The following is a 27,996-nucleotide window of genomic DNA, read 5'->3' on the forward strand; positions in this document are numbered from 1 at the left end:
CGGTGTGGGACTTCACGCGTGCGTCCGGAGGAGCGTGGCGACGGCCGCCGCCGCGTTGAAGATGCAGTCGTTGATGGAGACGCCGTTGAAGGAGGCGCCGGTGAGACTCAGCGGCAGACGCCGGGACCCCACCTCCCGCGCGATCCTCTCTGCGGGCAAAACGTCAGCGCGCCAGGCTAGGTGCACGTCGAGGCCATCACGTGATGTGCGGAAGGTTCGCTGATTGGCAGGAGGTCATGTAACAGGACCGAGGTGTTACAAGTTAACTGATGTGCCAGGCTAGGTGCACTTGGAGGCCGTCACGTGATGTGCGGAAGGCTCGCTGCTTGCAGAAGGTCATGTGACAGGACCGTGTTGTCATAAGTTAACTGATGTGCCAGGCTAGGTGCACTTGGAGGCCGTCTCGTGATGTGCGGAAGGTTCGCTGATGGCAGGAGGTCATGTGACATGACCGTGTTGTTATAATTTAACTGATGTGCCAGGCTAGGTGCACTTGGGGGACGTCACGTGATGTGTGGAAGGCTCGCTGATGGCAGGAGGTCATGTGACAGGACGGTGTTGTTATAAGTTAACTGATGTGCCAGGCTAGGTGCACTTGGAGGCCGTCACGTGATGTGTGGAAGGTTCGCTGATGGCAGGAGGTATTGAGACAGACCCAGGGTGGGTCGATGGTCAGCACCACGCTGGGCCACCTTTGTCTCCCCAGTGCTCCAGGTACTAATTTAAGGCCGAGTCGACCTAGGGGAAGCCCAAGACCGGTTCAGATAATCGTCACCGGTGGTGGCCGTGAGAGCGGGAATCGAACTTGGGACGCCGGATATACGCAGAGCACTGCACGCAAGAGCAGGGCACCCTCCCCCCCACTCTCAATGGATCGTGGGTAATTTTTCCCACAGTGCTTTGCTCGCTTACCCATGATTTTCCAGTGTCCGACTTCGTATTGAGGAATGCAGTCCTGGAAAGAGACGCAGAGAGGCAGACACACCCACGTGGGGTGGTGTTGTTTTTTTTAGTTTTTCGGGTAAAACTATAAATCAATTCTAGATTTGAAGCTTTCGTGACTGCAAGGATTCATATTCTTAGGTTTTTTCGGTAAAGTCACCACGTAGGTAAAAATTTTTATTTAATAAAAGTAAAATAAAAATAAAATACAAAATAAAAATCACGACGTTTCGGAGGCAACACAAGCTTCCGTCTTCAGGTGGAACAGTAACAGCACGACAGCTGTATCAAGTGAATGAGAAATTCCAAGAAAACCGTATTTGTATATATACTGGTTGAGGGTGGGAGGTTGTGTGGTGGCGGTTGTGGTGCTGTCGGTTGTGTCGCTGTCGGTTGTGTCGCTGTCGGTTGTGTCGCTGTCGGTTGTGTCACTGTTGGTTGTGCGCCGGTGGTTGTGGTGCCGGCGGTTGTGTACCGCTGGTGGCGGTGGTCACCTGGTTGAGGCTGACGGTGGTGCTAGTAGGCCGCACGTCCACGCCGAGCTGGGAGCGCACGGCTCCCTCTGCCGCGTCCGCCAGCAGCGACTCCAGCTCCCCCTCGCCCGCACCCAGACCCCCGTACGCCTCCTCGAACCACGCGCCCCCCAGCATCACCTGTGACCACGTGGGGTGACGCGGTGTGACGTGGGGTGACGTGGTGTGTGACGTGGTGTGGTGTGGTGGGGTGTGACGTGGTGTGACGTGGTGTGACGTGGTGTGGTGTGACGTGGTGTGGCGTGGTGGGGTGTGACGTGGTGGGGTGTGACGTGGTGTGGTGTGACGTGGGGTGACGTGGTGTGACGTGGTGTGACGTGGGGTGGTGTGACGTGGTGTGGTGTGACGTGGTGTGACGTGGTGTGACGTGGTGTGGTGTGACGTGGTGTGACGTGGTGTGACGTGGTGTGGTGTGACGTGGTGTGGCGTGGTGGGGTGTGACGTGGTGGGGTGTGGTGGGGTGTGACGTGGTGTGACGTGGTGTGACGTGGTGTGGTGTGACGTGGTGTGGCGTGGTGTGGTGTGACGTGGTGTGGTGTGGTGGGGTGTGACGTGGTGTGACGTGGTGTGACGTGGTGTGGTGTGACGTGGTGTGGCGTGGTGGGGTGTGACGTGGTGGGGTGTGACGTGGTGTGACGTGGTGTGACGTGGTGTGGTGTGACGTGGTGTGGCGTGGTGGGGTGTGACGTGGTGTGGTGTGACGTGGGGTGACGTGGTGTGACGTGGTGTGACGTGGGGTGGTGTGACGTGGTGTGGTGTGACGTGGTGTGACGTGGTGTGACGTGGTGTGGTGTGACGTGGTGTGACGTGGTGGGGTGTGACGTGGGGTGACGTGGTGTGACGTGGTGTGGTGTGACGTGGTGTGACGTGGTGGGGTGTGACGTGGTTTGACGTGGTGTGGTGTGACGTGGTGTGACGTGGTGTGGTGTGACGTGGTGTGACGTGGTGTGACGTGGTGTGACGTGGTGGGGTGTGACGTGGGGTGACGTGGTGGGGTCTGACGTGGGGTGACGTGGTGTGGTGTGACGTGGTGTGACGTGGTGTGACGTGGTGTGGTGTGACGTGGTGTGACGTGGTGGGGTCTGACGTGGGGTGACGTGGTGTGGTGTGACGTGGTGTGACGTGGTGTGACGTGGTGGGGTGTGACGTGGTGTGACGTGGTGTGACGTGGTGGGGTGTGACGTGGGGTGACGTGGTGGGGTGTGACGTGGGGTGACGTGGTGTGGTGTGACGTGGTGTGGTGTGACGTGGTGTGACGTGGTGGGGTGTGACGTCGCACCGTGAGCCGTGTGCTCTCCGCGTCGCGCCGGTCGTGCTGGGGGAAGAGTGCGCTGTCGTACACGACGCCCAGCACCGGGCCGGACTCGGACGATGGGAGGAGATGTCCAAACCCCTGAGACACACGGAGACACGCGGGGAGACACGCGGGGAGACACGGGGGGAGGGGAGACACACGGAGAGACACACGGGGGGAGGGGAGACACACGGAGAGACACACGGGGGGAGGGGGGGAGGCACACGGAGAGACACACACATGGGGAGACACACACATGGGGAGACACACACATGGGGAGACACGCGGGGGGAGGGGGGGAGACACGCGGAGACACACGGGGGGAGGGGAGACACACGGGAGGAAGGGGGGAGACACACGGAGAGACACACGGAGAGACACACGGGGGGAGGGGAGACACACGGGGAGACACACAGAGAGACACACGGGGAGACACACGGGGAGACACACGGGGAGACACACGGTCATTTGGTGACACGCGCAGACATGCAAAGACGCAGGAGTGAGAGACAATGGAGACACGCGGCGTCGCGTAGAGACGTTGAGACACGTGGGAACGCACGGAGACAATCAGAGGCACACTGAGAGACATGGAGACACGCGGAGGTGCATGGAGACACAGGGACGCACGTGGAGACACTTGTGGATATACTGAGACACGCGGAGACACAGGGACACGGGAAGACACTTGTGGATATACTGAGACACGTGGAGACACGCGGAGACACAGGGACACGTGGAGACACTTGTGGATATACTGAGACACGCTGAGACACGTGGAGACACAGGGACACGTGGAGACACTTGTGGATATACTGAGACACATGGAGACACGCTGAGACACGTGGAGACACAGGGACACGCTGAGACACGTGGAGACACAGGGACACGTGGAGACACTTGTGGATATACTGAGACACATGGAGACACGCTGAGACACGTGGAGACACAGGGACACGTGGAGACACTTGTGGATATACTGAGACACATGGAGACACGCCGAGACACACGGAGACACGCGGAGACACTTGTGAATATACTGAGACACGTGGAGACACGCTGAGACACGTGGAGACACAGGGACATGTGGAGACACTTGTGGATATACTGAGACACATGGAGACACGCTGAGACACGTGGAGACACTTGTGGATATACTGAGACACGCCGAGACACGTGGAGACACGTGGAGACACAGGGAGACACTTGTGGATATACTGAGACACGCTGAGACACGTGGAGACACATGGAGACACGGGGAGACACTTGTGGATATACTGAGACACGCTGAGACACGTGGAGACACGGAGACACGTGGAGACACATGGAGACACGGGGAGACACTTGTGGATATACTGAGACACGCCGAGACACGTGGAGACACGGAGACACGTGGAGACACATGGAGACACGGGGAGACACTTGTGGATATACTGAGACACGCCGAGACACGTGGAGACACGGAGACATGTGGAGACATGCGGAGACATGCCGAGACACGCGGAGACACGGGGAGACACGGGGAGACACTTGTGGATATACTGAGACACGCCGAGACTCTTGTGGATATACTGAGACACGTGGAGACACGTGGAGACACGTGGAGACACGTGGAGACACGCGCAGACTACTCGCCTGCACGGGGAGTACGCTGCCTGGGTACTCCAGGTTCACCACAGCCACAGTGACGGAGCGGATGCGGCGCAGATCCTCCCGCAGCGCGGACAGGTCAGCGGGCAGCAGCGGGGACAGGGCTGGGACACGCGGGGACACGTGGGACACGTGGATGGAGAGGGACACAGTGTTAGCAAACGCATGTGTGCGTGTGTGTACGTGGAACTCATCTCTCAGTCACCCAGCCAGCCATTCACCGTCCCACATACCCATTCACCCACTCACTCACACATCTATTCACACACACATCTATTCACCATCCCTCACACCCACTCACTCACACATCTATTCACTCACCTACCCATTCGCCACACACCTACCCCACTCACTCACCCATCTGCCTAGTCACTCACCCACCCATTCACCATCCCTCATACCCACTCACTCACACAATCACTCACCCATCTATTCACTCAGCCACCCATTCACTCACCTACCCATTCGCCAAACACCTACCTCACTCACTCACTCACCCATCCACCTAGTCACTCACCCACCCATTCACCATCCCTCATATTCACTCATCCATACCCACTCCCTCACCCACTCACCCATCTATTCACTTACCTACCCACTCACCCCTCCACACAATCACCCACTCATTCACATTCACCCAATCATCCACCTATTCAGCCACTCACCCACCCATTCACCCACCCACCTACTAACACACTTACCCATTCAGCCACCCACTCACCCACTCGTTCACATATTCACCCACCCCACCTAGTCACCCACTCATCCACCCACGCACTCGCTCATCCATTCACCCACCCACCCATCCACTCAATCACCCACCCAAGCTACTCTACCACTCAACCACCCCTCACCTCTTGCAGGTAATGTGCTAATTATGTGGTCCACGGTAATTGTATCACCGTCAAATTCCACCTGAAACGACAGAACATTGACTATTTAATAATATGTGCGAGACAGCTTTCCTTAGAGCCTAGTCTCACATGGTGTTGGACCAGATGATGCCAAAAGGCGCACAACTCAAAGACAATGCAGACAATCGGGTGTTGACCAATCAACTTCAAGGACAGTGCATACATTATCAGAGTTATGTTTTTTGTTTGCATTATGACTGCAGGTATTGTGGTCTATGCAAACATGACTCCTTGTAAAAAAAGTGTCAGTTGTGTTGCCAGATAAAAGGGTAAAAAAACAATTATCATATTGTTATACTGGCAAATGAGGTTCCAATGGTGTAAATGCTTATCCCGAGCTCTCATACTCTGATGGTGCGTTGTCTTTGAGTTGTGCGCCTTTTGGCGTCGTCTGGTCCAACACCACGTGAGACTAGGCTCTAAGGAAAGCTGTCTCGGGTGTGGACCAATCAACTTCAAGGACAGTGCACACATTATCAGAGTTGTGTTTTTTGTTTGCATTACGACCGCAGGTATTGTGGTCTATGCAAACGAGGTGTCAGTTTTGTTGCCAAATAAAAGGGTAAAAAAACAATCATATTTCTTACTGGCAAATGAGGTTCCGATTGGTTGTCGATAACATCTCACGGCGAAAACTCACCGTGGCTCTCCGGTCGCCCGTGAAGTCGATCCGCCGCACGGCCGCATTGGTGAGCACCTCAACGCCCCTGCCCTCCAAGAATGCCCCCAGGGCATTGGGCAGGCTGCCCATGCCATCGCGCAGGGACCACATGGCCCACCGCTCCCGCCGGGACCTCTTGACGAGCTCGTTGGACGAGATGGCAGGGTCGTCTGTGCCGGGGGACGGGTGGTGAGAACGAGACGGCGGTAAGCGCAAGAGCAGCAACTCCGTCTCTGCACGTGGCGTCTGCGTGGACACAACCGAATCGCTGCCCGACCGCCAGTACGTTACGAAAACAGCACCCTTGACCTTCTTGGTTCTTTCGGTAAAGTCACGTAGAATGGAAATAATAAAATAATAAAAATAAAACATAATAAAATAATAAAAATAAAAGATAATAAAATAATAAACATTATTAAATTATAAAAATAAAACATAATAAAATAATAAAAATAAAACATAATAAAATACAATTCTCACGACGTTTCGGCCACAACGCAAGCAGCCGTCCTCAGGTGAAGAACAGGTCTGTCGGAAAGACAGCGTCATTCAGTCATTCAGACGCTGTCTTTCCGACAGACAGAAGAACAGGTCTGTCGGAAAGACAGCGTCTTTGTCATGCCGCCGCCACGAAGCCGTTCAGCAGGCGCCCCATCTAAGACCTCGCCACCACCAAGCGACGGAGCCGACCCCGCGTCCCCCTCACCTCACCTCGCACGAACACACCCGCACGCATTCCCCCCCCCCCCATAGAGCTCGTGGGGAGGTCACCTGGCCGACCGGTTTTTATCCGAGAAGCCCTTATCGGGATTAAACTTTCACGGTTTCCGGCGATCAGGGAATTGGACGACCTCCCCCGTGCTACGTGGCGCCGCGGCGCTGCGACCAGCCTTAATATGGTGGGGTCGCGGCATGGGGCATTCGGCCACCGCGGTGGAGGCGCATTTTCCCCCCACACACACCCCCACGGGTCGACGAGACAGGCGGAGGAGGGAGGGGACAGCATGAATAGCGGGACCGCATGGACTCTTGCGCATAGTCATGGAGGGTTGGGAACATTATGCTTGAGCGCACAGGCCCCATTGTTAGGAAGGGTAAGGGAGTAATTAGGATGTACGCCGCCAACGCCGCTCACTGATTAGCATATCAAAAGCGCCGGAACCGCCGTGCGCGGGCTCGAGGTGCACGAGCCCATTGTTCAGCGCAGCCTCCCTTTGATGTAGGGAGGATAAATAGTGGGGCAAAAAGGGGAAATCGCTCTCTTGCTCCGAGAAGCCAACGTCCAGGACTGCCCCAGCTCTGCCCTCCGGACGTCCGTGCGACGTGTCGAGGCAAGCAGCGAGGAAAACCCACGGAACGTCGAGTGCCTCAAACCGTGAGTAAGGAGGTAAAAGTGTTTCGTGAACGATAAATAGGGAATAGGTTCCGGGTTAGTAGAGTAGGCAGCCTCGTCGATTCATACTGACTCAACAACCAGTCCCACGTAGCAGACAATAAATCATTAATAGCTGATCGTGGCCTCGTGTGATCTCGTGTTATAAGTGTGAACGCGTGTGGTACTGTGTATGCGTAAGCTCGCGGCGTGCGTGATCAGCGTACCCCAGGTGCGCGATCATAACGTGAGCGGCGAGCGCGGCGCAGAGCGGCGCAAGAGTGGGTATCGCGTGTGGAGCTGTATGCGTGTGTGCGCGCACGTTCACGACGTGTATAATACAGGTGCGCGATCCTAGCGTGAGTGGTCAGGGTTGAGTGAGTGCCGCGCAGAGCTGTGTGTGGGTGTGCGCGTACGTAATTAAACATGCCTACTACGCGGACCCGCGGGGGAGGGGAATCCTGGAGCGACGGCTCTCACCCCATGGGTGAAGAACGCAGCAGCGGTTCGCCTAGCAGCGAGGGGGCGAGTAATGAGGTTAACCCGGCCGTTAGGGGTACCGAGGGAGGGATCGCGGGGGCTAGCGACCCTCACATATTGGTGTCAGAAGCGGGACGATCCCCCGCACCCCCAAGCGAAAGAGGCCCCCCAACCCAGATTAAAATCAAATGCACATTTACGGGCAAAGGAATTCCATCATGGAAATCGTTTGCCCGCAGCATCAGAGGGGCTAAAAAAGTTAATGGGTGGTCAGATGAGGAGGCGTTGCAGCAGTTAGAGTTACATTTAGATGGGCGGGCAGCTGACTTTGTGGAAGCTTTGCCCGCAAGCGCACAAAATCAGTGGGAAAAATTAATGTGCGAACTCGAACGTCGCTTCGGCGCCTATGACGAGGAGGATGCGCAGGCGGCCTTAGAGGCACGCCGTCGTCAACCCGGCGAGGATCTGCGAGATTACGCCGAGGATGTACGCATGTTGACCCGGCTCGCGTACCCAGAGTACGAGGCCAAAATAATTGAGGGCCTCGCCGCCGGTAAAATCCAGCGATATTTGGCACGCACCCCGTGGTGGCAGCCAAATGTAGACGGTGCACGCCTCTCCTTTAACACCCTCGTCGAGCGCGCGCGAAAATGCGAGAAACTCTCAGGTGAGCGCGCGCAGCCTCGAGGGAGGGGACGAGAGTGCGCCGTGGCGAGCCTACTCTCCGACGAGGAGGAAGAGATCGCCATCGCAGTAAGGGGACGGGCAAGGGAGCCCCAGAGACCTAGCGAGACCACCCCAGGGTGGGTAGCCGGGTTACAGGCTGGCATAGGAGATATACGCGAGGAAGCGAATAAAAATATGACCAAGCTGCAGTCCTCCGTTGAGGCCATCCAGTCCGAGATGGGGGAGCTGCGCGCCACGGTGGGAGGGCTAACGGGAAGGGTAACCCAACTAGAGGTGGAGTCCAGGCAGCGACAAACTGGGAGAGGGAGCGGGCAGGGGGCCCACTACGGAGCCGCCCCCCCTCCCCGGGCATGTTATATGTGCGATCGCCGAGGGCATCTAGTGAGGGACTGTCCTGAAATCACCCGAGCTAGGCAGACGCGGGGGTTAAACTCCAACGCCCCCTAGAGAGCGGACCAACTAGGGGTGCAATCGACGCGGTCCCGATACAAATAGACGATGATGAGAATAATGGCGAGCGAGTGATCTCCACACAGGTTCCAGCAACAACGCCCACGGAAACGGTGACTCCTGGCGACTGGCTACGGGAGCTGGTGGCAGGGATCACGGGGGCCACGTCGCTGGTGGAAGGGGAGGTAAACGGAGTGTGTACCCGAATCCTGCTGGACACGGGGGCGGTGGCCTCGCTCGTGAGCGCAGCGCACTGCAGCGCGATCGGGGTCGACGTGCGTCACCTGCAGGCACCGGACCGCGCGCTGCACACGGCGAGCGGAGCCGGAATGGGGCTGCTGGGGAGAGCCACCCTAGAGGTCCGCATAGGCAGTCAGGTGTGCACCCAGGAGTTCTACGTGTCGAGTGCGTTGTGTCACGAGTGTATCGCAGGTACCGACCTCTTAGAACGGCTAGGACTCAACGTGCAACCCCGCCAGCGATGCGCCACCATGGAGAGCAACGGCGAGCGGATACCGTTCTTGGGACGAGAACCGACGCGCCCCCGCTTCGCACCTGTGGCCGCTATCCTGGCGACGGCAGTCACCATCGGCCCGCTCACCGAGATGCTGGTGCCGGTGGCAACATCCCCCACCGACCCCACGCTCCGACCATCAGGAGAGGTAATGCTAACTCCTCACCCGGAGTTGGCAAAACGGTATGGGGTCGTGGGATCCGCCACGTTGGTAAACGCAGATGGGGACCGATTGTTTATGCGGATGTTTAACCCCCACAGTACCCCAGCGATACTGCGGCGGCGCACCCCGATAGCCACCGTACACCCCCTGCACGCACGCCACTCTAACGACTCGGTGTTCGCACTCTGGGCTGAGGACCCCGGTCGTTCTGAGGGTGACCAGGACCTGGCCTGGCGAGTCGGCCCGACTCCCCGAGCCGAGGTCATTCCCCTGCTCGACGCGTTACATGTACCATGGGCGGATTTACCTAAGGGAGGGGCCGATCGGCTGCGCGAGTTACTGCGGGAGTATGCCGACGTATTCAGTGAGCACGACTCGGACGTGGGTCGGACCGATCTTGTTAAGCACCAAATTGACACCGGTGCAGCCCGACCCATCAAACTCCCTTCGTACCGAGTGGGCGCACCCGAACGCGCCCAAATCAAAGAGGCAGTTGGGGACATGCTTCGCGATAACATAATTCAGCCCTCGGCGAGCCCCTGGTCAGCCCCAGTGGTACTAGTTACGAAAAAGGATGGGTCAACCCGGTTCTGCGTCGATTACCGTAAACTAAATGCAGTCACGCTCGGCGATGCCTTCCCCATACCCCGCATCGATGACACCTTCGACAGCCTCGCCGGAGCGCGATATTTTTCCACCCTCGATCTCGCGTCCGGGTACTGGCAGGTGGAGATGGCAGAGGAGGATCGGCCGAAAACCGCATTCACCACCCCGATGGGACTATTCGAGTTTCGAGTACTCCCGTTCGGACTCACCAATGCGCCTGCGACGTTCCAGCGGCTGATGGAGTTGGTGATGCGGGGCTTGCAATGGGAACAGTGCCTGATTTACTTGGACGATGTGATAGTGTTCAGTAGATCTTTGTCTGAGCATTGGTCCAGGCTACGAGAGGTGTTCCAGCGATTGCGAGCGGCTCATCTCAAGCTCAAGCCACGTAAGTGTTACATCGCACAACGCGAGGTGGGGTACCTCGGGCATCGCGTCAGCGAGGCAGGCGTGCACACTGATCCGGAGAAGGTACGCGCCGTAGTGGAGTGGCCACGGCCAAGGAATCTGACGGAGATCAGATCATTTTTGGGGCTCGCCACCTATTATCGTCGATTTGTAAAGGGATTCAGCGAGATTGCACGCCCCCTCACCCAACTCACCTCCCCTAAGCACCCCTACCAGTGGACGGGGGCCTGCCAGACGGCCTTCACCACTCTCAAAGACCACCTCACCCACGCCCCCACCCTCGCTTTCCCCGATTTTACCACCGATTTTATTTTGGACACCGACGCCTGCAGCAGCGGGCTGGGCGCGGTGTTGTCACAGGTACAGGATGGGACGGAACGAGTCATCGCGTACGCCAGCCGGACCTTGAGTGGGGCCGAGCTGAACTATTGCGTGACCCGCCAAGAGTTGTACGCCGTGATTTTCGCATGTAAGCAGTTCCGGCCGTATTTGTACGGCAGGAAATGTCGCGTACGCACTGACCATTATGCTCTGCAGTTCCTTCTCACATTCAAGGAGCCGCGGGGGCAGATGGCCCGGTGGTTGGCGCAGTTGCAGGAGTACAACCTGCAAATCGAGTATCGGGCTGGCCGGACGCATGCAAACGCGGACGCCTTGTCGAGGCGACCCACGGTGGACGCTGAGACAAGGGCGGAGGAGGCCTGCCCGTGCTTCACGGGGGGACGCTGCCGGCAGGCAACGGACCCCCGAGCGGCCGCGGCCACTGACCCCCCCCCCAGCGAGAGAGAGTGCAGTGTGCGCCACAGAGGCCCTCACAGGTGGCACCGAGGATCCCGTCGACCGCACGGCAAGCGCGGGACCCGCGGCTCGGGACCCGATCGGACGGATCCAGGAGGACGTCGGCTGCGCCTTCCCGGGCCTGAACGACGAGCAGCTGAGACAGACCCAGCAGCGAGATCCCGATCTGGCGGCAGTGGAGGCGGCACTGCGGGAGGAAAAGAGCGCCCTGCCAGGACCCTGGAGCGGTTTGTATGCCCGGTTGTGTGTGCAGAACGGAGTGGTACGGGAGTTAACCGAGGCCGGCCAGCCGGGGTGCATCTGTGTTCCTGCCCAGGTGCGACCCCAGCTGCTTCGGCTGGTGCATGACCACCCACTCGGGGGCCACGATGGGGAACGACGCACTCGAGAGACCCTGCGTCGCCAGTATCTCTGGCCCAAATTGGCACAAGACGTGGCGGCCTGGGTACAGGGCTGCCGCGCCTGTCAGCAGTGCGGGCCGAAACCGGCACGATACCAGGTACCCCTAAGGCCGTTCCGCGTCAGCCGCACGAATCAGCTGGTCGGGATTGACCTACAGGGGCCATTCCCGCGATCCCATCGAGGCAACCGATATATCCTAGTCGCAGTAGAGTATTTCACCCGCTACCCCGTGGCAGTGGCCATCCCTGATAAAACGGCCTTGGTGGTGGCCCGGGCATTCGTGGAACACTACGTACTTAAGCACGGGATCCCAGAACGAGTCCTCACCGACCAGGGTAGCGAGTTCGAGGCCGAGTTGTTCCAGGCACTGTGCCGAGAGTTCGGAATCCAGAAGGACCGAACCACAGCGTACCACCCCCAAGCGAACGGTATGGTGGAGCGCATGAATCAGACCCTGGCGGGGAAACTCAAACGTATGGCGGCCGCAAATCAACGGGATTGGGACGAACACCTCCCCTACGCCCTTTTCGCCTACGCCACCACCGTACACACGTCGACGGGACAAACCCCGTTTTTAATGATGTTCGGCCGTGAGTCTCGTTTACCCGCAGATCTGCTATTCGGCGTCCCTTCCCCCCAGCCGGAGGAAGGAAGCCGCCCCGTGGAACACCTGTTGGAGACCCTGCGAGAAGCCCGAGGTCGAGCATACCCGCAAGGGGAAGCCGCGCATCGGCGGCAGGAACAGGGCACCCGACCCCGCATGGAACCCCCCTTATTCCTGACAGGCGCTAAGGTGTGGCTACACACCCCTCGCGTCGGGGCCGGGCAGGTGGGGAAACTGACGACCTACTGGCGGGGACCCTGGACCGTGGTGCGACAGATCTCCCCCTGGACGGTACTAATTTATGGCGGGGAGAGGGATCGAGAGACGGTGGTCAACGTCCGCCGCTTAAAACCGTGGAAAGCGGCCCCGGCGAGAGAGAACCCCGTCACTCGAAGGCCCCGTAATCCCGGAGTACCCGCACCCCTCGTGTTGGGGGGCCTCGCACCCTACATGGGCCCCGCCGGGCCCCCGAGACGCCCCGACCCCGCCAGGGGACGGCGCGGACGACGGCCCCTAAACCCCTCCGCTTCTGAGTTTGTACCCCAGCCCGCAGGTACCGAGGTACAGGGAGAGCCGCTGGAGTGGAGGAGGAGGCCGCCGCAGGAGCTGCAGAGGACGGAGCCACCCACCCCGAGACCAGCCACGAGGGCCGGACGGACCCCCCGGATCCCGCAGCGTTTCCTCGTGGGCGCGGCTCAAGCAAGGTGCTCCAGTCAACCCGGGACGGGGACCAGCACCTCGGGGGGCTATGTCATGCCGCCGCCACGAAGCCGTTCAGCAGGCGCCCCATCTAAGACCTCGCCACCACCAAGCGACGGAGCCGACCCCGCGTCCCCCTCACCTCACCTCGCACGAACACACCCGCACGCATTCCCCCCCCCCCCATAGAGCTCGTGGGGAGGTCACCTGGCCGACCGGTTTTTATCCGAGAAGCCCTTATCGGGATTAAACTTTCACGGTTTCCGGCGATCAGGGAATTGGACGACCTCCCCCGTGCTACGTGGCGCCGCGGCGCTGCGACCAGCCTTAATATGGTGGGGTCGCGGCATGGGGCATTCGGCCACCGCGGTGGAGGCGCATTTTCCCCCCACACACACCCCCACGGGTCGACGAGACAGGCGGAGGAGGGAGGGGACAGCATGAATAGCGGGACCGCATGGACTCTTGCGCATAGTCATGGAGGGTTGGGAACATTATGCTTGAGCGCACAGGCCCCATTGTTAGGAAGGGTAAGGGAGTAATTAGGATGTACGCCGCCAACGCCGCTCACTGATTAGCATATCAAAAGCGCCGGAACCGCCGTGCGCGGGCTCGAGGTGCACGAGCCCATTGTTCAGCGCAGCCTCCCTTTGATGTAGGGAGGATAAATAGTGGGGCAAAAAGGGGAAATCGCTCTCTTGCTCCGAGAAGCCAACGTCCAGGACTGCCCCAGCTCTGCCCTCCGGACGTCCGTGCGACGTGTCGAGGCAAGCAGCGAGGAAAACCCACGGAACGTCGAGTGCCTCAAACCGTGAGTAAGGAGGTAAAAGTGTTTCGTGAACGATAAATAGGGAATAGGTTCCGGGTTAGTAGAGTAGGCAGCCTCGTCGATTCATACTGACTCAACAACCAGTCCCACGTAGCAGACAATAAATCATTAATAGCTGATCGTGGCCTCGTGTGATCTCGTGTTATAAGTGTGAACGCGTGTGGTACTGTGTATGCGTAAGCTCGCGGCGTGCGTGATCAGCGTACCCCAGGTGCGCGATCATAACGTGAGCGGCGAGCGCGGCGCAGAGCGGCGCAAGAGTGGGTATCGCGTGTGGAGCTGTATGCGTGTGTGCGCGCACGTTCACGACGTGTATAATACAGGTGCGCGATCCTAGCGTGAGTGGTCAGGGTTGAGTGAGTGCCGCGCAGAGCTGTGTGTGGGTGTGCGCGTACGTAATTAAACATGCCTACTACGCGGACCCGCGGGGGAGGGGAATCCTGGAGCGACGGCTCTCACCCCATGGGTGAAGAACGCAGCAGCGGTTCGCCTAGCAGCGAGGGGGCGAGTAATGAGGTTAACCCGGCCGTTAGGGGTACCGAGGGAGGGATCGCGGGGGCTAGCGACCCTCACATCTTCACCTGAGGACGGCTGCTTGTGTTGCAATCGAAACGTCGTGAGAATTATTTTATAATGTTTTATTTTATTATTTTATTATTTCCCTTCTACGTGACTACTTTACCGAAAGAACCAAGAAGATGAATCCCTGCAGTCACGAAAGAAGCTTTACATCGAAACACCCTTTGACGTTTAGAAGGAGAGCAGGCCGGTGGGTTGTCGTAAGCCTACGCCATTAAATTCGGGGGTGAAGGGGGGGGGGGTTGGTTGGTGGGGTGGGGTGGGGTGAGGTGGGTGGGGTTGGTGGGGGTGGGTGGGGTTGGTGGGGGTGGGGGGTGGGGTTGGTGGGAGGGGTGGGGTTGGTGGGAGGGGTGGGAGGGGTGGGTGGGGTGGGTGCGGTGGGTGAGGTGGGTGGGGGTGGGTGGGGGTGGGTGGGGGTGGGTGGGGTGGGTGGGATGAGGCACAGATGATGCATCGGTCAGTCTCAGTCGGTCAACCCGTGGCGCCTGGGTCCGTCATGTGACCTAAGGGGCGTTCGTGCGCTTCACGCGCCTAAACGTCACCACCGCCCCCGGGTGACGTCACCGCCGCCCCCGGTGGCGTAGCACCTGGCTCTCGGGAGAGGAGCGAGCCGCCCACGATGGAGCCGTGAAGGGCGACGGCGCGGTAGAGCGCCGGGAAGCAGGAGCGCACGCTCAGCCGGCGGCTGTCGCCGGCAAACACGCCGCGGCACAGCGGGTCCAGCAGCCAGTCCGCCAGCTGTGGTGACACACGCACGTGGGAGGGGGGAGCGGGGGGGGGGGGGGGGGGGAGTGAGGGGAGAGCGAGGGGAGAGCGAGGGGGGGAGCGAGGGGGGAGCGAGGGGGGAGCGAGGGGAGAGCGAGGGGGGAGCGAGGGGAGAGCGAGGGGGGAGCGAGGGGAGAGCGAGGGGGGAGCGAGGGGGAGAGCGAGGGGGGAGCGATGGGGGAGCGAGGGGAGAGCGAGGGGGGAGCGAGGGGGGGAGCGAGGGGGGGAGCGAGGGGGGAGCGAGGGGGAGAGCGAGGGGGGAGCGAGGGGGGAGCGAGGGGGGAGGCGAGGGGGGAGCGAGGGGGGGAGCGAGTTCGTGTGTGTACGTGCGAGTGGTGTGTGTATGTATGCGTGAGTGTCTGTGCAGTGCGCAAGCGAGCGAGCGTGTGTATGTGTGTGCGCATGCTCGTGCGAGCGTGCTCGTGCGAGCGAGTGTGTGTGTACGAGTGTGTGTGTACGAGTGTGTGCGTGTGTACGAGTGTGTGCGTGTGTGTGTACGTGTGTGCGTGACCTCGTCCCCGAGCCTGTGACGAGCCAGCGTGTCCACGCTGAAGTCGTCGCCACCGTCGCCATCGCCGCCCCCGCGGACAAACGGCTCCCGCAGCACATGCCACGCCAGGGGGCGCGAGAAGGGGGGCCGCCGGCTCAGGGCAGCCCTAAGGGGTGGAGGGGGGGGTAATGGTTGAGAGCGAGGGGGGGGGGGGGCACAGTGCGGACAGCACCGAGCGCGATCCTGCGGCGGTCTGGAATGTTGAGATCGTTGATCCGAAACGGCGATCATCTGTCCGGAGGAGACAACCGCAACGTAGGCGTTGCGTTCTTTAACTTGCCCGTGAGCGAGTGGGTGAGCGGGCGGGCGGGGTGAGCGAGTGGGCGGGTGGGCGACTTGGTGAGCGAGTGGGCGAGTGGGCGAGCGGGCGAGCGGGTGAGCGAGTGGGCGCGTGGGCGACTTAGTGAGCGAGTGGGCGGGTGGGTGAGCGGGTGGGCGAGTGGGCAAGTGGGCGACTGGGTGAGCGAGTGGGCGCGTGGGCAAGTGGGCGACTGGGTGAGCGAGTGGGCGCGTGGGCAAGTGGGCGACTGGGTGAGCGAGTGGGCGCGTGGGCGACTGGGTGAGCGAGTGGGCGCGTGGGCAAGTGGGCGACTGGGTGAGCGAGTGGGCGCGTGGGCAAGTGGGCGACTGGGTGAGCGAGTGGGCGAGTGGGCGACTGGGTGAGCGAGTGGGCGGGTGGGCGAGTGGGCGACTGGGTGAGCGAGTGGGTGAGCGGGTGGGTGAGCGGGCGGGTGGGTGAGTGGGCGCGTGGGTGAGCGGGTGGGTGGGTGGATGGGCGGGTTGGCGGGGTGAGCGGGTGTGTAGGTGAGCGAGCGAGTGTGTATGTTAGGAGAAGAGGGTTCGTGTTCGGTACAGGGGTCGTGGTAGGTAAATTAGCAATGTTAGTTTTAAGTATAGGGGCAGTCTTAGTGGTAGGTAGAGTGGTAGGTATAGTGTTAGTGGTAGGTATAGGGGTAGCGTTGTGTGTAGGGGTAGCGTTGTGTAGGGGTGGTGTTAGGTATAGTGTAAATTCTACGTGTAGTGTTACCATTATGCATATGGGTAGCGTTATGTTTAGTGTTAGCGCAATGTGTAATGTTAGCGTTACGCGTAGGGGTAGTGTCACGTGTAGCGTCAGCGTTCTGTGAAGTGTTCGGCCTGCTGTACATGCATGCGTGGGCTCCGTCTCACCACAGCGAGTTGGGGAGGGGGTGCAGGGTGCCCCCCGTGAACACGAAGCGGTTCTTGGCGGCTGGAGACGCTCGTGTCACTGGGAGCACCGAGTCGGAGAGGCCCAGATCGGAGAGCTACGGGGACACGCGGGGAGACGCGGGGAGACGCGGGGGACACGCGGGGAGACGCGGGGAGTCAGAGGGACACGCGGGGACACGCGGGGAAACGCGGGGAGACGCGGGGACACGCGGGGAGACGCGGGGAGACCCGGGGAGACCCGGGGAGACGCGGGGAGACGCGGGGAGACGCGGGGAGACGCGGGGAGACGCGGGGAGACGCGGGGAGACGCGGGGAGACGCGGGGAGACGCGGGGAGACGCGGGGAGACGGGGGGACACGCGGGGAGACGCGGGGAGACGCGGGGAGACGCGGGGAGACGCGGGGAGACGCGGGGAGACGCGGGGAGACGCGGGGAGACGCGGGGAGACGCGGGGAGACGCGGGGAGACACAGGGAGACAGAGGGACACGCGGGGAGACAGAGGGACACGCGGGGAGACGCGGGGAGACGCGGGGAGACACGGGGAGTCAGAGGGACACGCGGGGAGACGCGGGGAGACACGGGGAGACACACAGGGACACGCGGGGAGACGCGGGGAGTCAGAGGGACACGCGGGGAGACGCGGGGAGACGCGGGGACACGCGGGGAGACACGGATACAGAGGGAGGCACGGGGGACACGTCGGGAGACGTGGGTTAGCGGTGAGACACGGGCACACAGCCAAACGTGGGGAGACACGGGTGAGTGGGGAGACACGGGTGAGTGGGGAGACACGGGTGAGTGGGGAGACACGGGCGAGTGGGAGACACGGGTGCGTGGGGAGACACGGGCGAGTGGGAGACACGGGTGCGTGGGGAGACACGGGTGAGTGGGGAGACACGGGTGAGTGGGGAGACACGGGTGAGTGGGGAGACACGGGTGAGTGGGGAGACACGGGTGAGTGGGGAGACACGGGTGAGTGGGGAGACACGGGCGAGTGGGAGACACGGGTGCGTGGGGAGACACGGGTGAGTGGGGAGACACGGGTGAGTGGGGAGACACGGGTGAGTGGGGAGACACGGGTGAGTGGGGAGACACGGGTGAGTGGGGAGACACGGGTGAGTGGGGAGACACGGGTGAGTGGGGAGACACGGGTGAGTGGGGAGACACGGGTGAGTGGGGAGACACGGGTGAGTGGGGAGACACGGGCGAGTGGGAGACACGGGTGAGTGGGGAGACACGGGTGAGTGGGGAGACACGGGTGTGTGGGGAGACACGGGCGAGTGGGAGACACGGGTGAGTGGGGAGACATGGGTGAGTGGGGAGACACGGGTGAGTGGGGAGACACGGGTGAGTGGGGAGACACGGGTGAGTGGGGAGACACGGGTGAGTGGGGAGACACGGGTGAGTGGGGAGACACGGGTGAGTGGGGAGACACGGGTGAGTGGGGAGACACGGGTGTGTGGGGAGACACGGACGAGTGGGAGACACGGGTGAGCGGGGAGACACGGGCGAGTGGGAGACACGGGTGAGTGGGGAGACACGGGTGAGTGGGGAGACATGGGTGAGCGAGGAGACACGGGTGAGCGGGGAGACACGGGCGAGTGGGGAGACACGGGTGAGTGGGGAGACACGGGTGCGTGGGGAGACACGGGTGCGTGGGGAGACACGGGCGAGCGGGGAGACACGGGTGCGTGGGGAGACACGGGTGAGTGGGGAGACACGGGTGAGTGGGGAGACACGGGTGAGTGGGGAGACACGGGTGTGTGGGGAGACACGGGTGCGTGGGGAGACACGGGTGAGTGGGGAGACATGGGTGAGCGAGGAGACACGGGTGAGCGGGGAGACACGGGCGAGTGGGGAGACACGGGTGAGTGGGGAGACACGGGTGCGTGGGGAGACACGGGTGCGTGGGGAGACACGGGCGAGCGGGGAGACACGGGTGCGTGGGGAGACACGGGTGAGTGGGGAGACACGGGTGAGTGGGGAGACACGGGTGAGTGGGGAGACACGGGTGCGTGGGGAGACACGGGTGAGTGGGGAGACACGGGTGTGTGGGGAGACACGGGTGAGTGGGGAGACACGGGTGAGTGGGGAGACACGGGTGAGTGGGGAGACACGGGTGTGTGGGGAGACACGGGTGCGTGGGGAGACACGGGTGAGTGGGGAGACACGGGCGAGTAAGGAGACACGGGTGAGTGGGGAGACACGGGTGTGTGGGGAGACACGGGTGAGTGGGGAGACACGGGCGAGTAAGGAGACACGGGTGAGTGGGGAGACACGGGTGAGTGGGGAGACACGGGTGAGTGGGGAGACACGGGTGAGTGGGGAGACACGGGCGAGTAAGGAGACACGGGTGAGCGGGGAGACACGGGTGTGTGGGGAGACACGGGTGAGTGGGGAGACACGGGTGAGTGGGGAGACACGGGCGAGTAAGGAGACACGGGTGAGCGGGGAGACACGGGTGTGTGGGGAGACACGGGTGAGTGGGGAGACACGGGTGAGTGGGGAGACACGGGTGAGTGGGGAGACACGGGTGAGTGGGGAGACACGGGTGAGTGGGGAGACACGGGTGCGTGGGGAGACACGGGTGAGTGGGGAGACACGGGTGAGTGGGGAGACACGGGTGAGTGGGGAGACACGGGTGAGTGGGGAGACACGGGTGAGTGGGGAGACACGGGTGCGTGGGGAGACACGGGTGAGTGGGGAGACACGGGTGAGTGGGGAGACACGGGTGAGTGGGGAGACACGGGTGAGTGGGGAGACACGGGTGAGTGGGGAGACACGGGTGAGTGGGGAGACACGGGTGAGTGGGGAGACACGGGTGAGTGGGGAGACACGGGTGAGTGGGAAGACACGGGTGAGTGGGGAGACACGGGTGAGTGGGGAGACACGGGTGAGTGGGGAGACACGGGTGAGTGGGGAGATGCAGAAAGACACACGGAGGCACGTAGACACGGGGACAAGCAGGGACACGCGGGGAGATGGGTACACGCGCGGACACGCAGAGATGAACGTAACCACGAGAGACGGGGAGACAGGGGGAGGGCGAGTGGGTGGGCTTGGGAGTGGGGGCGAGCGAGCGAGTCGATGAGTCTGTTGTGGTGAAGGTGCAGTGGAGAGCGATTACGTAACACCAACTAGGCGTGGTGTTGTGGTGAGCATGGTGATGTGACCATAGTGGAGAGAGTGGTGTTGTGACCGTGTTATGGCGAGGGTGGCGGTGTTGTGGCGAGGGTGACGGTGTTGTGGCGAGGGTGACGGTGTTGTGGCGAGGGTGGCGGTGTTGTGGTGAGGGTGGCGGTGTTGTGGTGAGGGTGACGGTGTTGTGGTGAGGGTGACGGTGTTGCAGTGAGGGTGACGGTGTTGTGGTGAGGGTGACGGTGTTGTGGCGAGGGTGACGGTGTTGTGGCGAGGGTGACGGTGTTGTGGCGAGGGTGACGGTGTTGTGGTGAGGGTGGCGGTGTTGTGGTGAGGGTGGCGGTGTTGTGGTGAGGGTGACGGTGTTGTGGTGAGGGTGACGGTGTTGTGGCGAGGGTGGCGGTGTTGTGGTGAGGGTGGCGGTGTTGCGGTGAGGGTGACGGTGTTGTGGTGAGGCTGGCGGTGTTGTGGTGAGGGTGACGGTGTTGTGGTGAGGCTGGCGGTGTTGTGGTGAGGGTGGTGGTGTTGTGGCGAGGGTGGTGGTGTTGTGGCGAGGGTGGTGGTGTTGCGGTGAGGCTGGCGATGTTGCGGTGAGGCTGGCGGTGTTGTGGCGAGGGTGGCGGTGTTGCGTCGCGGGTGGCGGTGTTGCGGTGAGGCTGGCGGTGTTGTGGCGAGGGTGGCGGTGTTGCGTCGCGGGTGGCGGTGTTGTGGTGAGGCTGGCGGTGTTGCGGTGAGGCTGGCGGTGTTGCGGTGAGGCTGGCGGTGTTGCGGTGAGGCTGGCGGTGTTGCGGTGAGGGTGATGGTGTTGCGGCGAGGGTGGTGGTGTTGTGGCGAGGGTGGCGGTGTTGTGGCGAGGGTGGCGGTGTTGTGGCGAGGGTGACGGTGTTGTGGCGAGGGTGGCGGTGTTGTGGCGAGGGTGGTGGTGTTGTGGTGAGGGTGGCGGTGTTGCGGTGAGGGTGACGGTGTTGTGGTGAGGCTGGCGGTGTTGTGGTGAGGGTGACGGTGTTGTGGTGAGGCTGGCGGTGTTGTGGTGAGGGTGACGGTGTTGTGGTGAGGGTGGCGGTGTTGTGGTGAGGGTGACGGTGTTGTGGTGAGGGTGACGGTGTTGTGGTGAGGGTGACGGTGTTGTGGTGAGGGTGACGGTGTTGTGGTGAGGGTGGCGGTGTTGCGGTGAGGCTGGCGGTGTTGCGGTGAGGCTGGCGGTGTTGCGGCGAGGCTGGCGGTGTTGTGGTGAGGGTGATGGTGTTGCGGCGAGGGTGGTGGTGTTGTGGTGAGGGTGATGGTGTTGCGGTGAGGGTGATGGTGTTGTGGCGAGGGTGGTGGTGTTGCGGCGAGGGTGGCGGTGTTGTGGCGAGGGTGGCGGTGTTGTGGCGAGGGTGGCGGTGTTGTGGCGAGGGTGGCGGTGTTGTGGTGAGGGTGGCAGTGTTGCGGTGAGGGTGGTGGTGTTGTGGCGAGGGTGGCGGTGTTGTGGTGAGGATGGCGGTGTTGCGGTGAGGATGGCGGTGTTGCGACACGGGTGGTGGTGTTGTGGCAAGGGTGGCAGTTGTGCGGTGAGGGTGGTGGGTGTTGTGGTGAGGGTGGCGGTGTTGCGGTGAGGGTGGCGGTGTTGCGACACGGGTGGTGGTGTTGTGGCAAGGGTGGCAGTTGTGCGGTGAGGGTGGTGGGTGTTGTGGTGAGGGTGGTAGTCGTGCGGCCGTCACCAGGCGCAGGGTGTTGCCCCCGACCAGTCCGTTGGGCCTCACGCTCCGCGGGCCGAGTTCGCTCACCGCCCCGTGTGGGGAGCGCGACGATCGCACCCAGCCTCCCAGCGAGGGCCCAGCCTCCAGCAGCACCACCTGGAGACAAAGACAAAGATCCCACCCACACAGCCTCCAGCAGCACCACCTGGAGACAAAGACAAAGACCCCACCCACACAGCCTCCAGCAGCACCACCTGAAGACAAAGACAAAGATCCCACCCACACAGCCTCCAGCAACACCAGCTGAAGACAAAGATCCCACCCCACACAGCCTCCAGCAGACTGCCGGGGCACGTACGTGCTGTACGCTCACCAAGCTGCAATGGCTTCCGGTCGCCAGAGGTCGCAAACGGGTTTTGATTCCTTACCCGTACCCGTACCCGTACCCGGCCGCACCAGGGTCGCAAATGGGTACCCGTAGCCGGGTATCGGGTAGGGTATGGGTATCGGGTACCCGGTTGCGACCTCTGCCGGTCGCCAAGCGAATACAGGGACTCTGCAGATGTAGATGCCACTGGTTCTTCACGTTCTGCAGATGTAGATGCCACTGGTTCTTCACATTCTGCAGATGTAGATGCCACTGGTTCTTCACGTTCTGCAGATATAGATGCCACTGGTTCTTCACGTTCTGCAGATGTAGATGCCACTGGTTCTTCACGTTCTGCAGATGTAGATGCCACTGGTTCTTCACGTTCTGCAGATATAGATTCCACTGGTTCTTCACCTTCTGCAGATGTAGATGCCACTGGTTCTTCACGTTCTGCAGATGTAAAAATCCACGTGACCACGGGGAGAAAGACACGCAAACCCCGAATATACAGCAGGCATCGTCAGGGTCGGGATCGGACCTCGGACTTCCTGCGTACCAGGCGAGGTAGTTAACATTTCACCATCGTGACGCCCATGGACAGTCGGGGAGGGACATGGATAGCGAGAGCTAATGAACAAACCCTTTCGACCTTCGTTGAAAATATCTTGGCACGAAATGTAGAAATGTATGTTGAACTTCTTTCACACCGTACGTAGCCATTCGTGCTAATTCGAGGTGCAGACAGACGGGAGCTCGTTCGATAGCCCTGTGATCTGAACCGGTTCTGCGACCTCCCCTAGCTCGACTCGGCCTCAAATGAATTACCTGTGTAAACATCACCACCTGCACATTTGTGAAAAACTAGTGGACATTCGTGAAAAACTACTGGACATGTGTGAAAGACTACTGGACATCTGTGAAAAATATTTAATATTTGTGAAAAAAACTAGTGGACATCTGTGAAAAACTACTCAACATTTGTGAAAAACTACTGAACATTTGTGAAAAAACTAATGGACATTTGTGAAAAACTACTGAACATTTGTGAAAAACTACTGGGCATGCGTGAAAAATATTTAACATTTGTGAAAAAACTAGTGGACATCTGTGAACAACTGCTTAACATTTGTGAAGAACTACTGGGCGATCTGTGAAAAAAGAGGTTTATAGCTCATCAGATTCCTCCGGTATAAAGAAATATTCTGATTCTGTGACCGCCAAATGGTGGTTGGTAGTGGTGGTGGTGATGGTCGTGGCACAAGGAAAAAAACTCTCCAGGCCAAGAGAGATAGAGAGAGAGAGATCCTTGTCTGTTCGACTCTCTGGCCAATGTCAACCCGATAACAAAAACGAAGCCCACGAAATCATCCGTTGCTCAACGCGGCCCCCAAAGAAGTGGGCGATTACACAACACCCGGGACGACCCCAGCCACGCACGGCGGGGCAGGGGTTTGTGGATCACGCAAGGATGGGGGGCAACTGGCAGACAAAGTAGGGGGGGGGTTGTGTTTGTTTGTTTGTTGGTTTTCTCAAGAACTGCAGTTGAAACGGATTAATCGTTGCAACGACACGCATACGGTTTTGTTTTTTTTTAGGGGGGGGGGGCGATTTGTCAACTTTTCTTGTCATTTGAACCGCTGTCGTGTTTTTTTTTTACCGCTTTGTCGTTGCAACGCTCTTACCACCCCGGTGCCCCGACTGGACATCTGTGAACAAAGAGCTTTGTAGCTCATCGGATTCCTCCTGCAGTATAAAGACAGATTCTGATACTGGTAGGAACCTCCTGGTTACACCAGCCCACAGGGGATTATTGTGTCCGTCCGTCCTGCATCCAAAAATGGGAGGGGTCGGGCTGGGTGGAGAGGGGAGGGTGGGGAGGGGCTGGGTGGGAAGGGTGGGGCTGGGTGGGGGGGTGGGAGGGAGGGGTAGGGCTGGGTGGGGAGGGGCTGGTCACCCCGTGGTGCCCTTATAAAACTCAACGTTCAACCTACTCACGCCGGCTTGTGCCCGCCCTCAGTCGGGCACATTTGCGGAATACACCACGCCGCCGTTGACCCTGCAGGCCATTGACCGAGCCAACCCAACGTTCCTACCAGCTCCCTCCGCAGGACAATGTGTTTTATTAACGCATAGTCCCACAGACTGAAATATAAATTAGACTTGCAGTGAATTCCATAGAGCAGCAATAGACTTACACAGTCGGCCCGCAAGACTTATAGGAGAGCCAAACAATCACACAGATTGATAATGCATCGAGAATAGGACGATGATACTTACACACTTATGAAGAGAAGCATAGCAAGAGGAGATTGACGCAGAGAATGATGAAACCACTACCTACAACCATCACCACTATCACATCACCACTATCACCACCACTACCACCAACCACATCATCAACATCATCACCACCATCATCATCACCACCATCATCATCATCACCACCACATCACCACCACACCATCATCATCATCACCACAATCACCACCACCATCACTACAATCGCCAACAACCACATCATCACCATCATCACTATCACCACCATCATCATCACCATCATCACCACCACAATCACCACCACCATCATCATCATTACCACCACAATCTCTACCACTACAATCGCCAACAACCACATCACCACCACACCACCACCACCACCATCATCACCACCATTATAATCACCATCACCAACCACATCATCACCATCACCACCACACCACCATCATCACCACCACCACAATCACCACCAACCACATCATCATCACCACCGTCATCATCACCACAATCACCACCATCATCATCACTTCAATCACCAACAACCACATCGTCACCATCACCACCATTATCATCACCACAATCACCATCATCATCACCACCATTAAAATCACCATCACCACCATCACCAACCACACCACCACCACCATCACCACCATCACCACCACACCACCACACCATCACCACCACACCATCACCATAATTACACCACAATCTCCACCACTACAATCGCCAACAACCACATCACCACCACACCATTATCACCACCATCACCACCACACCATCACCACCATCACCACCACCGCACCATCATCACCACCACTACACCATCATCACCACCATCACCATCATCACCACCACACCATCATCACCACCACACCATTATCACCACCATCACCACCACACCATCACCACCATCACCATCACCATAATTACACCACAATCTCCACCACTACAATCGCCAACAACCACATCACCACCACACCATTATCACCACCATCACCACCACCACCATCACCACCACCGCACCATCATCACCACCATCACCACCATCATCACCACCACTACACCATCATCACCACCATCACCATCATCACCACCACACCATTATCACCACCATCACCACCACACCATCACCACCATCACCACCACCACACCATCATCACCACCACCACACCATCATCACCACCATCACCACCACACCATTATCACCACCATCACCACCACACCATCACCACCATCACCACCACACCATCACCACCATCACCACCACCACACCATCATCACCACCATCACCACCATCATCACCACCACTACACCATCATCACCACCATCACCATCATCACCACCACACCATTATCACCACCATCACCACCACCACACCATCATCACCACCACCACACCATCATCACCACCATCACCACCACACCATTATCACCACCATCACCACCACACCATCACCACCATCACCACCACCACACCATCATCACCACCATCACCACCATCATCACCACCACTACACCATCATCACCACCATCACCATCATCACCACCACACCATTATCTCCACCATCACCACCAGACCATCACCACCATCACCACCACCACACCATCATCACCACCACCACACCATCATCACCACCATCACCACCACACCATTATCACCACCATCACCACCACACCATCACCACCATCACCACCACCACCCCATCATCACCACCATTACCACCACACCATCACCAACCACATCACCACCACATCACCATCACCACCACCACCCCATCATCACCACCACTACACCATCATCACCACCATCACCATCATCACCACCACACCATCATCACCACCATCACCACCATCATCACCACCACTACACCATCATCACCACCATCACCATCATCACCACCACCACACCATCATCACCACCATCACCACCACACCATTATCACCACCATCACCACCACACCATCACCACCATCACCACCACCACCCCATCATCACCACCATTACCACCACACCATCACCAACCACATCACCACCACATCACCATCACCACCACCACCCCATCATCACCACCATTACCACCACATCACCAACCACATCACCACCACATCACCATCACCACCACCACCCCATCATCACCACCACTACACCATCATCACCACCATCACCATCATCACCACCACACCATTATCACCACCATCACCACCAGACCATCACCACCATCACCACCACCACACCATCATCACCACCACCACACCATCATCACCACCATCACCACCACACCATTATCACCACCATCACCACCACACCATCACCACCATCACCACCACCACCCCATCATCACCACCATTACCACCACACCATCACCAACCACATCACCACCACATCACCATCACCACCACCCCATCATCACCACCATTACCACCACATCACCACCACATCACCATCACCACCACAATCATCATCAACTGAGGTGAACAATATCGCTACCACCAAAGTGTCATGAGCCCTCGACACCTCCTCGGATGAAATCAACAGTGGCCGTTGAAGCCGTTCGATTATCCGCTGGCTCTCGTCACAGTAACGTGGAGTGGGAGACCACGCAGCACCGGGCTTTAATAGGTGCTCGCAAACAGCATCCGCCCCACATTTGCGAGGCCGTAACTCCGCGAACCTCAGGCGCACGACCGCGAAACTCGACAGGGACGCGAACCCACCCCATGTCTTTCACGTGGCCGAATTTCGTGCGGCGGCGACTTTCCCTCCGCGAGTTACGGGGCAGCGAAACACGCCGTTTCGGCGACGCGCAATTGAAGAAGCGTCCATTGTTGGCCCATAGGTGGCGCTGTCCACCGCGGCGTTTCGTGACGGATCGAGGTATTTTTTTTAATGAATTTAATAAAAAAACAAACCCACCCGCACCGTGTACGAGAACTCCGCGAGACACGAGACGGTTACCTTCTTCACGACGCTGCCTGCGCGCACGGCGTAGTAGGCGCTGGCGAGACCCGAAATCCCCCCTCCAATGACGGCGATGGTGGCGCCGCTCATCTTGAGACCCGCAGCCCGAGACCTCCTCAGGAAAGTGGACCGGGCGGCGGTGACGTCACGCAAGTCGGGGTGCCAGAACAGAGGGTTTTTTGTTACTTTTTCTCTCGCATTCAGAGGGTTTTTTTTTAATCTAGAGATTTCCTGTGTCAGGTCAGAGGTTTTTTTTTACCGCTAGATCTCGAGCGTCAGGTCAGAGGTTTTTTTTGTTACTTTTTCTCTCGGATTCAGAGGGTTTTTTTTTAATCTAGAGATTTCCTGTGTCAGGTCAGAGGTTTTTTTTTTACCGCTAGATCTCGAGCGTCAGGTCAGAGGTTTTTTTGTTACTTTTTCTCTCGGATTTAGAGGTTTTTTTTATCTAGAGATTTCCCGTGTTAGGTCAGAGGTTTTTTT

At 59.3% G+C, this 27,996-nt stretch overlaps 1 protein-coding gene across 1 annotated transcript; it reads right to left on the minus strand.

Annotated features, from left to right (window-relative positions):
- On the minus strand, positions 1-27,671 carry PPOX (protoporphyrinogen oxidase). The gene is made up of 12 exons (XM_078882445.1): positions 27,514-27,671; positions 21,931-22,065; positions 17,071-17,186; positions 15,862-16,006; positions 15,173-15,323; positions 5,974-6,164; positions 5,274-5,334; positions 4,405-4,523; positions 2,755-2,868; positions 1,437-1,595; positions 913-955; positions 1-149 (listed from the first exon to the last, which is right to left on the minus strand). The coding sequence occupies exons 1-12, from the start codon at positions 27,604-27,606 to the stop codon at positions 13-15; spliced, it is 1,464 nt and encodes a 487-aa protein (XP_078738571.1). The 5' UTR covers positions 27,607-27,671; the 3' UTR covers positions 1-12.
- Positions 27,672-27,996: the final 325 nt, after the last annotated feature.

Source organism: Lampetra fluviatilis, chromosome 65, assembly GCF_964198595.1.
Source record: "Lampetra fluviatilis chromosome 65, kcLamFluv1.1, whole genome shotgun sequence".
NCBI classification, from domain to species: Eukaryota; Metazoa; Chordata; class Hyperoartia; order Petromyzontiformes; family Petromyzontidae; genus Lampetra; species Lampetra fluviatilis.

Bases quoted from the DNA above. Each gene is read 5' to 3' on its own strand.
- PPOX (XM_078882445.1), bottom strand. From the start codon at position 27,606: ATGAGCGGCGCCACCATCGCCGTCATTGGAGGGGGGATTTCGGGTCTC. The intron at 22,066-27,513 runs GTAACCGTCTCG...CTTTGTCTCCAG, and splicing joins CAGGCAGCGTCGTGAAGAAG to GTGGTGCTGCTGGAGGCTGG. The intron at 4,524-5,273 runs GTGAGGGGTGGT...CGCGTGTCCCAG, and splicing joins TAGCACATTACCTGCAAGAG to CCCTGTCCCCGCTGCTGCCC.